Here is a 14,261-nt window from a genome sequence, read left to right on the forward strand (position 1 = left end):
CTGGACACGCCCCCTCCGATGCGGTTGTGTTGGAAAAGGGTGACCTTGTGACCGCACCATGGCAATTATCCGCATTATTTGGAAATGCGTTTATAAACTCAAAATCTTGTCCCGATGCTGCTATTATGCGGATAATAGCAGCATCAGAGTAATGCGGATAACTCTTGTCCTCCTCCAATTTTACGACCAAATTATGCTGCTATTAGCCGCATAATTGGGTTTATGAAAGGGGTATTAGTCTCTCCTCGCGGGTATGACTCGCGAGCTGGGGCTTAGTGAGAACGTGGTAATATGTCTATGTTCTAAGCACTGGGGCTTGGTGACCTTTTATCGGCTAAGTAATGCTCCTGCAACAATTCTTTTTTCTGAAGACATTTTATGTAAATGCAAAGTTTACGTTACAAAAGGGCTTTCCAGCCTTGTCTTGTTTTCTTGATAGCCCATTAAGGATACGATTATGGGGAGAATTTCACTAGACAAATAGTCATTAATTTTCATTAGTCTTTTTAATTGTACTAAAAGTCCTTCCATTTGATTGGCTAAGGGTAATTTAGTCAGTGAAAAATCATGGAATGGAACTTTTCATGAAATGCCCCTGGCCTTCCAATTTTGTCTAAATGATGTGCAGATTTTCCAAAGTAGCCATTGTCGCTTGAGCTACCATCATGGAATCATTGAGTTTTAAGGCTTGGCAATTATATTAGTAATTTAGAAAGGGCAGTCGTTATCACCCATCTCAATATAGACACTCTGGGTGAAATGGTTGATCGTATCCAAGGCATTCTCACAACCGAGGCCGGACTGCTTGTAACTACCAAACGGGTTCATGTTGTAGTTGTTGATCCAGCTGAAGCCCGCTTTGAGCTTTATACACGATGAGCTCGTTTGATATTACTGATGAACAGGGAAGGAATGACGGGTGAGATAGAGTCACTAACATCACATGCATGTGGAAAGAGAATGGCGGGAAAGATGATGGACGGAAGGAATGATGGGAGGACGAGAAGTGAAGTGGGAATAGATTAGGTGAAGTAAATTTAGTTAACCCAGTTGCGTAATGAACCAAATATTTTTAAGTGGTGGTGCCGTGGCCAAGTGGTCTAAGGCGCGTGATTACACATGGAAAGTCCGGGGTTCGATCCCCGGCCGCGGCACCTATGCCCTTGAGCAAGGCATTTACTCTCCAATTCTCTTTTATCCTGCTTTTAGATAAATGGAAATGCTAAATGCATTATTGGTAACTAGGTGTGCACTCGTTTTAAAAAAAATAAAGAAAAAGAAATATTTTTACGGGGGCAAAACAGCAATTAATCTGCAAAAAGTCGCCAGCGAGCAAAGCGAGTTGGAAAAAAAATTGCCTATTAAAACTAAATTCTAATTATTTGATGGATAACACGGCTTTGCTGTTTTGACGGTGGATCTGTGCCCGTAGAATCGTTTCTTGAGTGTGGTGTGGTGTATCAACATTTTTTTGTCGGTCAGACTTTCTGCCTGTCAGTCAGTCTGCCAGTAAATCATTCAACGAAGCCTGGAAGCCAGTCTTCTTATCATTCTAGACATCTTGGGTGGTATTCTGATAACTAAACCTAGTCTGAAATAGAATTTTAAACCACACTTCTATGGAAAGCTGTGCTTCAATTTTCATGAAATTTGTAATAATTGTGTGACAACTTTTTTGTAGGAGGTTAAGAATTATGTTTAGCTGGTGAAAGAGTTGACAACTGGCTCTCTATAAAAGTGTGGTCTAAGTTCACCAAGGTTTAACTTATCGTGGCTACTTTAGAAAATAAATTTGTGAATGTATAAATATACACCTGCATGACCTGGGAGGCGTTGTATCAACATTTGTCATCTGAAAAATTGTCAGATATGACGAATTTGTTTTGCGTTGGTGGGCTGACAAGCAAAGAAGTATGGCTTTTTATGGTAGAAGAATAAGAAAAAAAGAAGAAGCGTATGAAGAAGAACAACGCAAAAATCATAACAATAACTACAAAAAAGAAGAAGAAAGAATAAGGAGATTGAAAAAAAAAAGATAAAGAACTCGAAGAAGATTACAGGCGATTTACTTCTGTTGTCAAATGGCATGAATTCGCAGGAAAACCAACCATTCTTAACTGCTTCTGCATTCTTCTTTTGTGCTTTTCTTTGAGTTTTACGTCACTCTCATTAATGATTTCAAAGCTTTCTGTAAAGACCGCAATTTGGCAGAACCCGAAATATCGATTATTGAACGTCCGTGCGACCATGAATCCTAATTGCCAAATCATCAACTCCCAAAAGTACAACAAAAACAAGAGCGTTACAAGAATTCTTCATGACGATGAAAAATGGTCAGTCTAATTCTAAGAGGCTGCCGATCGACCGAAGCGGTCACTCTAATAATAGTATTGTCCTCGGAAGACAATCATGACAAGACACGAAGAAGTCTTCGATGCGAAGATAATCAATAGATTTGGATGGATTAAGGTGAGGATTATAGGCACAACAGAAGCCTTGGGTGGGAGTTAATAGAATAACTGTGAACAGTTTTATCGATAAGGGGGCTGTACAGATAGGGGTATATATATACAAGGGGTTGGTTGTTAGGATGCAAAACAAACCGCACTACTGACACAGCTATCAAGGTACAAACTGCATACCAATCTGTTAATAGCTCTATGCTTATATTATTCAAACTTTTGAGAGAAACATTGCTTGTAATAAATTGATGGATCTGGAACGAAATATTGGAGTGAAATTTGACTGATTGCACTTTAGAGCTTGTAATAACTGATAATACTCTGGTTTTGTTTCAAGATATACTCGTTTTGAAGAAAGGAACACATGCGATCAACAAAGAACGTTTGCACGAGCGTCATAGCCATGTTCTTTCGCGGAACCTGACATTTGGAAGACGTTTTATATTTTTCTTTTGAAAGGAGTTCTTCGTTGTCTTTTAAGATATTCTTCAAGAAACAACATTTTGATAATCTACTTTGAAATATTAAGCTAGCTTGTATAATCTCGAAACTTCGAACGAGAACGTCAAATTGCATTTGTTTTGCGGCCAGGTTAATCTGTAAGTGAACTTGTTGAAAAAATATTCGATTGAAGCATGGCTGCTTGATAAATCTATATAAAACTTTTACTTTAATGAATACCAAGTTTTGAAAGTTTTCTCAGACACCAGTGAAAAGATACACAGTCTCGTTTGGCAACTATCAGTATCAGCACAGTCAGGTGAGGGTGAAAGAAATTCAAAGATGATGGTAGTTGAGCAGGCCAGTCGCCCTGCTACCAAGCAGCACGGGGAGACTGACAAGGACAAGGATGGGAAAGAACGAAAACCTCGAAACTCTGGGGATATATTGGCTCGACGTCGCTTCGAGAACATTCGGAAGCATTCGGCACGCACTCGACATCGTACCGGTATCATAAACACTGGTGAAAAGAACAGACTGACAATCGTAGAAAATCAAATGGTATGTCAAATACTAATTTCAATTCTATTTTCTTTTAGAACACAGCGGATCAAAAGGGTGAAAACCAACAAAAATCATTATTTTCATGTACTACATTTGTTTTTCAAAGTATGAAGTATGAAGACTCTACCATATTCTCGTCATACTATAAGAATCGTCTGACTTTAAGGCTCATCTATAGTTCATACATCCCTGTAATGGTAAATGTAATCGTACTATGACATCGGTACTGAACAAAAGCCTTCGATGTGGCATATAGTACCAAAAATGAAAACAAGTCTTCGAGAACGAAATAAGTTTTTTACAACTGTGTTCATCTAATCGTATTAGAAAATAATATATGATTTTTTAATGGGAAATGTAAACATTACATCCTGCATTAGCCGATGTTCAATATTGCATTCCGAGCATGTCCAGTCTCACCAACAAAATCGACTCCAAACCGACCGATGGTCTGACAATGGATAAAAGGTTATAACTTCTGTAGACTTGATTAAATTTCACCGATGTGACTGGCGTAGGATCAATTGTAGATCAAATACTCACTCATTCAACCACCTGCATTGTTTGATTATCAGTATAATTATTCAAATCATAGGTGAAGGCACACAAGGTGGCGGAGGCAAGGATCCAGCGCATGAAGCTCCAGCTTAGGCGGGAGCTTCACGAGATGGAGGCTGGGAGACGAGCCCTTAGGAGACGCTCCATCTGCGTTAGAGATGAGGACAGGGATAGAGATAGACAGGATCTGTCAAAGTATTGCCAAAGAGGTAGGCATGATATATACTCCTTTTTAATTCATAAACGTCATTATGACGAGAGATCACTGTAACCATAGTCACACAAAATAACAGAGTAATATTTCAAATGAGCTGGTACCCTGAAGCTTGATCAAGGTGCCCTAAAAATAACCAAACGCATAATCATTTCATTATTTTTTTGAGGAGCGAGTTTCTCATAAAATTGTTTGTTTTATGCATTTATTCTAAATACAAATTTACAAAAATGGTGAAAAAAATTAAATGCAATAAAAGCTATGGATTATAGATAAGATTTTACAAGTACTGATAATCGAATTGGGCAAGCTACCATCATGCTGAATATCAGGTCGTGGGAAAATTTATAATGCTATGTCACAAGTAAGTCATGACATTTTTTAATATTGTATGACCGCTTTTTTCATCCCTTGCTAGGGCGTTATCTTTATGCCATGCGGAACGAGGTGAAGACGCAAAAGGAAGATATGGAATCTTACAACGAACGTCTCGAGAAGGCCAGGAAGATGCTACAACCGGCTAAGAAGAACAGCACATTGGCAATGGATCGAGGAAAACTATTAGGACTGGCACCGTCCAATTCCTATCTCAAGGTGGGTCGTCGTATTAGCGTGGTCGAGGCACCACCTGCAGCTAAGCTTCTTGCCTTCCAAGACAGCGACGATGACGACGACGACATCGAGGAGATCTCAAAGGCGATGCCGGTTAAGATAAATCTTGACAAGAGTGATCTTCGGGCGAAGTCTCTAAGCAGTACCAAGACACCGCCGCCTTTTGATGTGAATCAGTTGAGGAAAGAATTTGGACCTGAGATGCGGAAAGCCTTGGAGAGTTTGATGATGGATGACCCTAGCGTCATGCTGGCCATGCCCGTTTCAAGGGAAACAACTCGAGGAAGCAGAAGAGACTTTGAGAATTATGGGACACTTGAGCAACTCGCAGATGCAAACAGACCAAACGAAGGGTCAAAGCCGGACAATCAGCCTTCAGAAAAGACTGGAGATGCTGGGAAACTTAAACTGCCACCGGTACAGGTGGAGAAGTCGCTGGTTGGGCGGGTTCCAAAGAATCACAAAGTAACTGCTGCCGCCAAACCTCTTCTGAGTACAGTTACAGAAACGTGAACAAAACAATTTGTGGAACGCACACTGATTCAGAAATCAGCAAAGGACGCCGAAGACCGTTGATAAAATATATCAACCGTTAAGTAGAAGGATATCATGAAAATATCTTGGTTGTCGGCTTTCTCTGTAGAACCAGCTGAAAACTTTGAAGAATGAACAATCAATATCTAGGTGTACAGAAGCCCTGGCAAGCAAATATAAAGCTACACATTCGTCCGTTTCGTTCAACCATATAACCTGCAATTTTTTAAGACAGTCGAAAGCCACTCTTTAATTGTTTTGGTAAATTTCCTTAAGTATGATGTCTATTCTAGTTTTCTATATGATTCTAATATGTGTGTCCTTAAGCGGTTATGATGCGATTTATATTCACATTCAATAATGAGAGCCAACTCGGAATCATCCTTTTTACATTACGAGATGGGGGTCATATTGACACTCGCTCTGAGAAAAACAATATATATAGCAACAACAAAATGATACATAATGTAATGATGACTATCAATCCGCTATTTCTTCAAGCATCTCATATGATGGGAGCGCCAGAGCTTTCCAAATTCTTGTTTTTCATGATATCATTGGCTTGCATTATTCTCAGATCCGGGGGCGAAAACACTCTTTCTGTTCTGAATCCCCTACTCATTAAAAAAAACTGTTTAAAATTTATACAACAATGTTCACAATATGAACCTTACAGTATTTGTTTAACAGTTTAAGAAACAGTGCTTAATTTATTGAGAATTACATAAACTTTGTCTTTTGAGATTTTAAAAACCTGTTCCACCCGTTTAAACAACTATACTGTATGTTCCTAAAGTAAACAGCGTTTGCAAGTTCGTATTTCTTACACTATCTTGAACGATTCCGATGACAACATTTAAGGCCATCCCCCAAATAAAGTTAGAACCTAAACTCCTCAAAAAAGTTTGGAAATCTGACTTTGATCGATAATCCCTCCTCAGCTTTAGTAAATATCAATGTGTAATTAATATGGATTATTTAATTTTCTTTAAAATGATACCCTACATGATATGATTATGGTTCACATGGAGGTGCATTGCCTTAAAATGTGGGGGCAAGGTCAAAATTCAAAAGTTGCAAAATGACACAATATTGAAAGTCACTGTTCTTTTTCCGTGGTGATGAGTGAGTTTCTCAGCGGTTTCTTTTGACTTCGATCGATAATCACTCATCGGTTTTAGTAAATATCAATAAATAATTAACATCAATGAAAAGATCATTTAATTTTCTTTAAAATAATACCCTACATGATGTGATTATCGTTCACATGGAAATGCAGTGCCTTGAAATGTAGGGCAAGGTCAAAATTCAAAAGTTGCAAAATGACACAATATTGAAAGTCACTGTTCTTTTTCCAGTGGTGCATTGATGAGTGGGTTTCTCAGCGGTTTCGTTTGATTATTTTCATGCACCTTAACATCAACATTATCATGGAATCAAACACACCTCTGCACAAGCAAACACACAAACAAACATGCATAGGTATTTCAAACTACGACTCAAACCATGTTATCTCACAGAACCATCGCTACAGAAGCAGGGGCTTGATTTGAATGAATTTTCATCTCTATTGACACAGACAAAAGAATCATGTTCTGCATTGACCCTTCATGACTCTTTCTGCTCGTTATGCAGCTTTTCAATTCAGACCTCATCCAACACTTTTGAATCCTGCTATTTTCGTAATGGCATGATCATAACAAGCATGGTATCATTTTAAAGAAAATTAAATGATCTTTTGAATGATATCAAATATGCATTGTGTGAAATTGTGAGTTGGGAGAAATTAATGGCCAAACTCGGATTTCAAAAAAAAAATTTGCTCGTTTTGCAGCTTTCAATTCAGACCTTATCCAACACTTTTGAACCCTGCTCTTTTCATGATGGCATGATCATAACAAGCATGGTATCAGTTTAAAGAGAATTAAACCGTCTTTTGAATGATGTAAAATATGCATTGTGTATAATTGGGAGTTGGGGGATATTAATGGCCAAACACAGATTTTCAAACTTTTTTTTGGAGGGGTTTAGATGTTTGTTTGTATCCCCGCCGTCCCACACAGTAAAATCGCAGTTTACAATTTTACACAAAGCTTATTACTATATGAATCTTACAGTAGTTGTTTAACCGTTTAAACAAACATGCTTAACTTATTGAGAATTAAATATAAAAACAAACTTTATTGTGTAAGATTTTAAACATTGTGTTTACACAGTTTAAACCACTACTGTAAGGTTCATATAAGAAACAGCGATGTATCAAAAAAATGTACACCGTTTTTACTGTGTAGAACGGCTTATATCGTTTTTTATTATTACATTTTCGGAAAACCTTGCCATTTAACATATTAAAAAAGATGTAGAAATGAATGTAACTCATTTTGCGATGTGTATTCCATGAATTTCTTTGTAGAATAAAATGAAAATAATAAACAACAAATATTTTGCCAAGGTTGTATAAATAAATCGCTTGTCTCTCGTCTCAATTAGCCAATGCTTGGATAATATTTATGAAAGTATTTTGTGTTTAATTCTAAAATGTACCTCACCCTCCGAAAAAAAAAATAAAAGGTAACTTTTCCATAATCAAAACGTAATTTTCGCCGGCATATCTGGGTCCCATTGCATAAAAGTTACTATTATTTGTCATCTAATAGCAACTACCATGGTAATGCTGATCATTAGCCAATCAAAATCAAGGATTTCATGCAAGTTACCATTGGACATGTTGAATGGCAAAGTTACTATATTGGTAATTTTATGGGGCCCAGAGTGAATTGATTAACATCTAGAATGTTCTCATTCTTGAGCAGGAGCGAAGCTACATGAGGTCTGTGATTTTAAAGTGGAGAAAAAGGAGGAAGAGGAAGAAAAGAAAGATAGAAAGGAAGAAAGAGAAAGAAAGAAAGAAAGAGAGAAGAAAGAAAGGAAGAAAGAGAGAGAAAGAAAGTAAGAAAGAAAGAAAAAAAAGAAAGAAAGAGAGAAAAAAGAGAGAAAGAAAGAAAAAAAGAAGGAATGAAAGAAAGAAAGATAGAAAGAAATAAAGAAAGAGAGAGAGAAAGAAAAAAGAATATAGAGATTAAAAGCTAGTGTAACTTTATATTACCCCTATATTCAATTGATGAAGAAAGACGTTACCTTTTGTTCGTCTGGGACCTTTGCACGCTGATGTTGCAACTTTGCACAATTAGCAAGTGTACCCTGGCACTCTCCCTGATATTGAATAATCAGTCAATTCAATTTAAAAAAAAATAATTAGTCACAATATGCATAATAACAAATGCACAATTTCTAGAACAAATGTTCTATCAACCAATCAGATTGAAGGATTTCAGTAGCTTGTAAAACAAAATCAGTTCTATTTTTCCCCATGGGGAAAATGGGGATGTTAGGAAATGAAGCAACCGGTGATCATTTATGCCTACTCTTTCCCCGGTCAGTGCTATGTAATGATAATGTCATCTTTAAGTAAAGTTGAACAGCGCCATCACAATAATATTTCGAAAGAAGTTCGTGGTCTTTGTAATATTTGCCAAAATGGGATTTTTTTTAAATGCCCCATCTATATATCATGCACCATGACAAAAGTGGGTAAATTGCAAACGGATTAATTTTTGTAGTCTGGAAGAAAATGCTCATTTTCTTTTAATGCGATAAGTATGTATATATTATCCCGTGCATTTTAGATAGTAAATTACTCATGCATCTTCAGAATCGCACAAAACAAAACTATAGTATCGGAAACGCAGGACTGCACTCATTTGAGCTTTGCCAATGCCGCGTAAAATTTCTCCTACACCATGTGTTGACTTATCAAGTAACAGGCAGTGGTATGTTGGTAATGGTTTTATTTTTCCTTAAAAAATGATTCTAAATGATGATTGCGAGAAGTTTCTGATCATCATTTTTCCATGCGGTGAATCACACAATTAAAAGAATAATAAACAACGATGCGATACGACCACACTCACAAAACAGTCAAAGCTGCGTTCATGATATGCAATGATATAAATTAAATAAAAGAAGTTCCTGCAGCAGAGTCTCGAGAACACCTGTAATCTTACCGAATTGCGTAATCTTACAGGAAATTGGTATTTGATGTATGGAATCTTACAAATTTCCTTGAATAAAACACCCTTTTCCCCTTTTTAAACAGACCTGTTCTGTTAAATTGCAGAAACATTCTTGTTTTATGAATTTACAGAATGATTCTGTTATTGCTTTCTACAAAATCTTCTGTTTATTTTCTGTAAAATCACGGGTTTTTACCAATTTCCTGTAAGATTACGCAATTCGGTAAGATTACAGGTGTTCTCGAGACTCTGTTGCAGGAACTTCTTTTATTTTTTCTAACAGTGTATGCAATAATATAAATTTAACAAAAGAACTGTAAAAGATAAGAAATTCAATGTGTCTTAAGTTTCTGTTTTAGCGCTTTAGCGAATGTAATAATGAATTTGATACAATCAGATGGAAAGAAGGAGCAAAGTTTGAAGGGAAAGACAGGATGAAGAGAAAGGGAAGATACTTTAAAAAGGTCAAGTTCCCCCCAGAAACTTGAAAAATATGAATCAATAGAGAAAAATCAAACAAGCCTAACGCTGAAAATTTCATCAAAATCAGATGTAAAATAAGAAAGTTATGATATTCTAACATTTCGCCTTACTTTTCACAAAATAGTTATATGCACAAAATAATTATATTCAGTGATATGCTTTTGAGAGATTCGATGACGTCCCTTACTCACTATTTATTTTGTGTTTTTTTAAATTCTTTTAATTATACAATATTTCATTTTGTACAGAACCACTAGACTGAACCATAAAATGTTAAAATAATGATAATTCCAAATGTTCAGGGAGGAATTAAACTTTATTTCCTACGACAAAGAGGAGAAAATAAGAATATTTCATATATGTTATAATAAAAAGACAATGGAAATAGTGAGTTGGTGACGTCATTAGTCCCTTCATTCCTATACTGACCAGGATGTGCATACTAATGTGTTGTGAAGTTAAACCAAAGTTTGAAATGTATTAACTTTCTTATTTAATAATAATTATACTTGCTTATATAGCGCTTAATACTTACTTTGTCAGAAGTCTCTAAGCGCCCTACAGTATATGCAGCATAACCCTGGCTTTAGCAGTGCAGCTGTTACGCGCGCTGCTTTTCAAGGAATAAATTCCTGCCAGGTACCAATTTACCTCACCTGGGTTGAGTGCAGCACATTGTGGATCAATTTCTTGCTGAAGGAAATTACGCCATGGTTGTGATTCGAACCCACGACCTTCTGTTTCAAAGTCCGGAGACTAATCCACTGGGCCACAACGCTCCACATTATTTAACATCCTATTTCGATGAAATTTTCAGTGTTATATTTTGGATTTTTCTCTTTTTATTCAAATAAAATTTAAGTTTGGAGTTCCTTGTTTTTTAAGGAGAGAGAGAGAAATTATCACAGAAGGGGAGAGAGGGGAAGAGAGAGCGAGAGGGATAGGGGGAGTAAGGTGTAAGGATAGAGCCGTGTTGTGTAAAAAAAATGTTTCGTCTCAGAGGGCGACGTAATATTGAGCGGCACAAGAGGCCTCTTCTTTTCGGTGAAAGATAGCAGAATCGAGAATACCTTATTATTTGGTCTGAACCGAAGGGTGACGAGTTTCAGCATTACCTTGGATTCAGCCGTCTAATTTAATCTCAGATCGGATCTTGTACTTCCGAATATAAAAAGCCGTGTTTCAACTGCGACAGCGTTCATAATCCACGCCAGGAAACTTTTTTAAGTTTCGATTTAGTCCTACCCTGGGCGTGGATCTTAACAATCTCGTAGCTCTTCACAACGGATGACAAGATAATGTTTACAACCGCATCTACCAGAGTCAGAATTATCTCTTTCTTAGCGGAGTTGAGCCAATAATGAGGTATTTTATCAGATTGGTTGTATAAACAGCTAAATAAACAAGAAAAGAATCAAATCTTTAAGAGTGCTACTGTTTTAAAGATCTTTGACATTTCGAGTACTAAGCTTGGTTTAAAATCGGCATTGGGAGGTGATTCTTTTATCCCGGCCGGCGGCCCGGCTAGAATCCATGATCTCTGCCACTTTGGCACTTCTACTTTGGCAGGGTTCATTATGCGATTAGCTACATTTGCCCCGGGCCTATACCTGTAGCTTAAAGTTTGTTTTAGCCATCTCTGTGGTCACAGCACGGGTGAATCTTCAAGACACAAAGGAATGAGGATTGGCCTAAATTCTGGCGTTTGCTGTCGGGTGCGAGGGCCTCAGGTAACTGACCACAGAACCTCGCCGGGAACCTCGCTGATGCTGACATCAGCAAAGGAACGTTGGGTTAGAGGTATTGCGACCATGGACTCTCTAACATGGATTTATTTCTACCTCATCCTGATGTTGTTAGCCATGTTGCCTTCGGGTCTAGGAAGCAGGCAACACGTGATTGCGAACATTGGCTATTTGATGACACACGCCCAAGGTAAGAAATTATGAAATTTAACAAGTAATGTATGCCTCTATAAAAGTTCATGTATGTATAACATTTTTTTATTCTTTCAGTTTGCATGAAGGATGTAAAAAGAAATTTGATTATCAGGTCAATTTAAATGGGAAGTTTGTGTTAATTTGCTGGGGAAAAAACATAGTGAGTTAAAATTCGCAGAGCAGAGAAATAACTCTCATGGCCATAATTTTAATCATCGCTCGTTTTATCTGCTTCTTAGAAATTGGTTTTATCATTGCAGCGAACTAGATCGTATATTTAAGATCAGTATCATGAAGTTACGAAGAGTTGTATAAATGACGTAATTGTGATAATATGTTTTGAGTAACTATAGCCTACTAAAATCGTTCATGACGCCAAGTGGAGATCCTTATTAGTGTTCATTTACCGATGAAATACCTAATTGGTGTCTGGTGTCTCTCAAAAGTACCAAGGTCCACAAAGAATAAATGAACCCGTCAGCTACTGTATAGGCTAAGAATGTTTGCTTAAGCCAAGGTAATGCCATTAAGGTGAAGACCTACTGTCAATATACTGTTCAGAATTTGCAACCTAGGAATTTATGATAAGTGGTGCACTGAAGTTCGCCTGTCGTCTGGATGTTTTAACAATTTGTTGCATCTTTTCCATTGTCGGCAATAATCATTAATTGACAGTGTAATTCAAATGCAAGAAATAATGGTTATCATTATACTTTATAGGGACAGGAATGAGTTTTAATCGTAGTTCCCTGCTCACACGGCTCAATCGTGCTACATCGTATCTTGATCCGATCCATCAAAAAGGAGGGGGCTATCTAGATTACTTAAAAATTAATCAACAACCATTTCAGATAGAGTTTGTAAATTGTGAATTACAACACACCCTTTAAATATAGATTGTTCATGCTTTTCAGGTCTATATTTTCCATGCACTGTACATAGAGTTGGAATTCCATTTGCTAGATTCAATATGTTGAGGTATTTCTGACAGTTTAAGCGGGATTTAAGTAACAAAACAAAATCATTACCTGTTAAGCGGAAATAACGGTATACAATGTAAAATAAATTCACTGGCGGTATACTTCTACAACCGCAGAAGATATGATTTACGATGTCTTTTATAATTAGGAGGTATAATTAGTTGCTATATATCAACATTATTATGATGACAAGGAAAATAAAGATGTTGATGAATGCTTAAACTATTATTGAGCACACAACCCCAATGTGACAGATTTCAGAACTTAGATGGGACGTCCGAGTATATCAACGGGTTTACCTTTTCTCCTATTTTATTGGCAACGTGCAAATATGATGTCTAATTTATCAACGTGTCAATAAGACTTGGGGAAAATACGCAAATATAGAACATGTTTGATTACTTGGTTGAACGAACGTCAATCACAAAAATAAATCACAACTTAAGAAGGTTTGGTATTCTCGAAGGCGAGATACATCTATCAATCACGATATTGAACCGCAACCCAGCCATTTTCAATGTTGTTATACTAAGCAAAAAATAAGTTTTGGCCATGTTGATTTTAAATAAAGTGTGTATTTTAAAAATGATTTTCCATTTGGGGAATTGCATCAACCACTCTTGTAAGGAGAGGTGATTGCTTTAAAGAGGGAATACATCCAAGCTTTTTAAAGTTTAACGCGAACTTGCATGGCAAACAAGGAGATGCTTGGTTTCATCTCACGCCACTGCACCTCCCAAGATGATTATCTTAATGATGTTTAGTGTATGAAAGCACTCACCAGAAGCTCTATTTGATGTACCCAGTCAGTGGATAACTTTGTCCAGAATTATCAGGATTACGCAATGATGCATGTACGTATGTACTTTACTTGACGCCACTCCTATATCTTTTCCAGTTCTAGCGTGGTGTTGAGTTTCCAACTTAAAGTGCATCCCATTCTCTACCATGCGTTCGTTCGGATATAATAAAGACCCGTAAAACTTATACAATGAAATATTGATGATGTTGTCTTGATAAGAACAATGGTTTCAAAGACTCCTTAAGTCAATGACGTAGATCAAGGTTATGGATACGATGATGTGAACAAGGGAGGGGGGGGGGGGAGTTAATGACGGACTTATAAAGAGTGCATTAACTGCAGTTGTTCGTGGTAGACTCTTCGAGTTTCAGGTTTAAGTACATGTAGACTCCAGACCAGAGTCCAGACTCCATCAACCCTGATTTAAAATGCCGGTAGTGGTATAGTCATGTCTAAGATATACCAAGCAAGCTTTATTGAAAATAAATAATGATCAAGCCAATAATGTTGTGTGTATACACAAATAAGCCAACAACAACGACGACGTCTTCAGATGCACACACATGGCATCATAGAGCACTTAAAATGGAGAGAAAAA

The 14,261-nt window shown here is 37.0% G+C and overlaps 1 protein-coding gene across 1 annotated transcript; it reads left to right on the forward strand.

Moving 5' to 3' along the window:
- The first annotated feature begins 2,513 nt into the window (after positions 1-2,513).
- On the forward strand, positions 2,514-6,347 carry LOC121411928. Its single transcript, XM_041604837.1, has 3 exons — positions 2,514-3,464; positions 4,063-4,234; positions 4,658-6,347. The coding sequence occupies exons 1-3, from the start codon at positions 3,246-3,248 to the stop codon at positions 5,362-5,364; spliced, it is 1,098 nt and encodes a 365-aa protein (XP_041460771.1). The 5' UTR covers positions 2,514-3,245; the 3' UTR covers positions 5,365-6,347.
- The last annotated feature ends 7,914 nt before the right edge of the window (positions 6,348-14,261 follow it).

The sequence above is a fragment of the Lytechinus variegatus genome, chromosome 3 (assembly GCF_018143015.1).
Source record: "Lytechinus variegatus isolate NC3 chromosome 3, Lvar_3.0, whole genome shotgun sequence".
Lineage (NCBI taxonomy): Eukaryota > Metazoa > Echinodermata > Echinoidea > Temnopleuroida > Toxopneustidae > Lytechinus > Lytechinus variegatus.

Bases quoted from the DNA above. Each gene is read 5' to 3' on its own strand.
- LOC121411928 (XM_041604837.1), top strand. From the start codon at position 3,246: ATGATGGTAGTTGAGCAGGCCAGTCGCCCTGCTACCAAGCAGCACGGG. The intron at 3,465-4,062 runs GTATGTCAAATA...TTCAAATCATAG, and splicing joins CAATCGTAGAAAATCAAATG to GTGAAGGCACACAAGGTGGC. The intron at 4,235-4,657 runs GTAGGCATGATA...ATCCCTTGCTAG, and splicing joins GTCAAAGTATTGCCAAAGAG to GGCGTTATCTTTATGCCATG.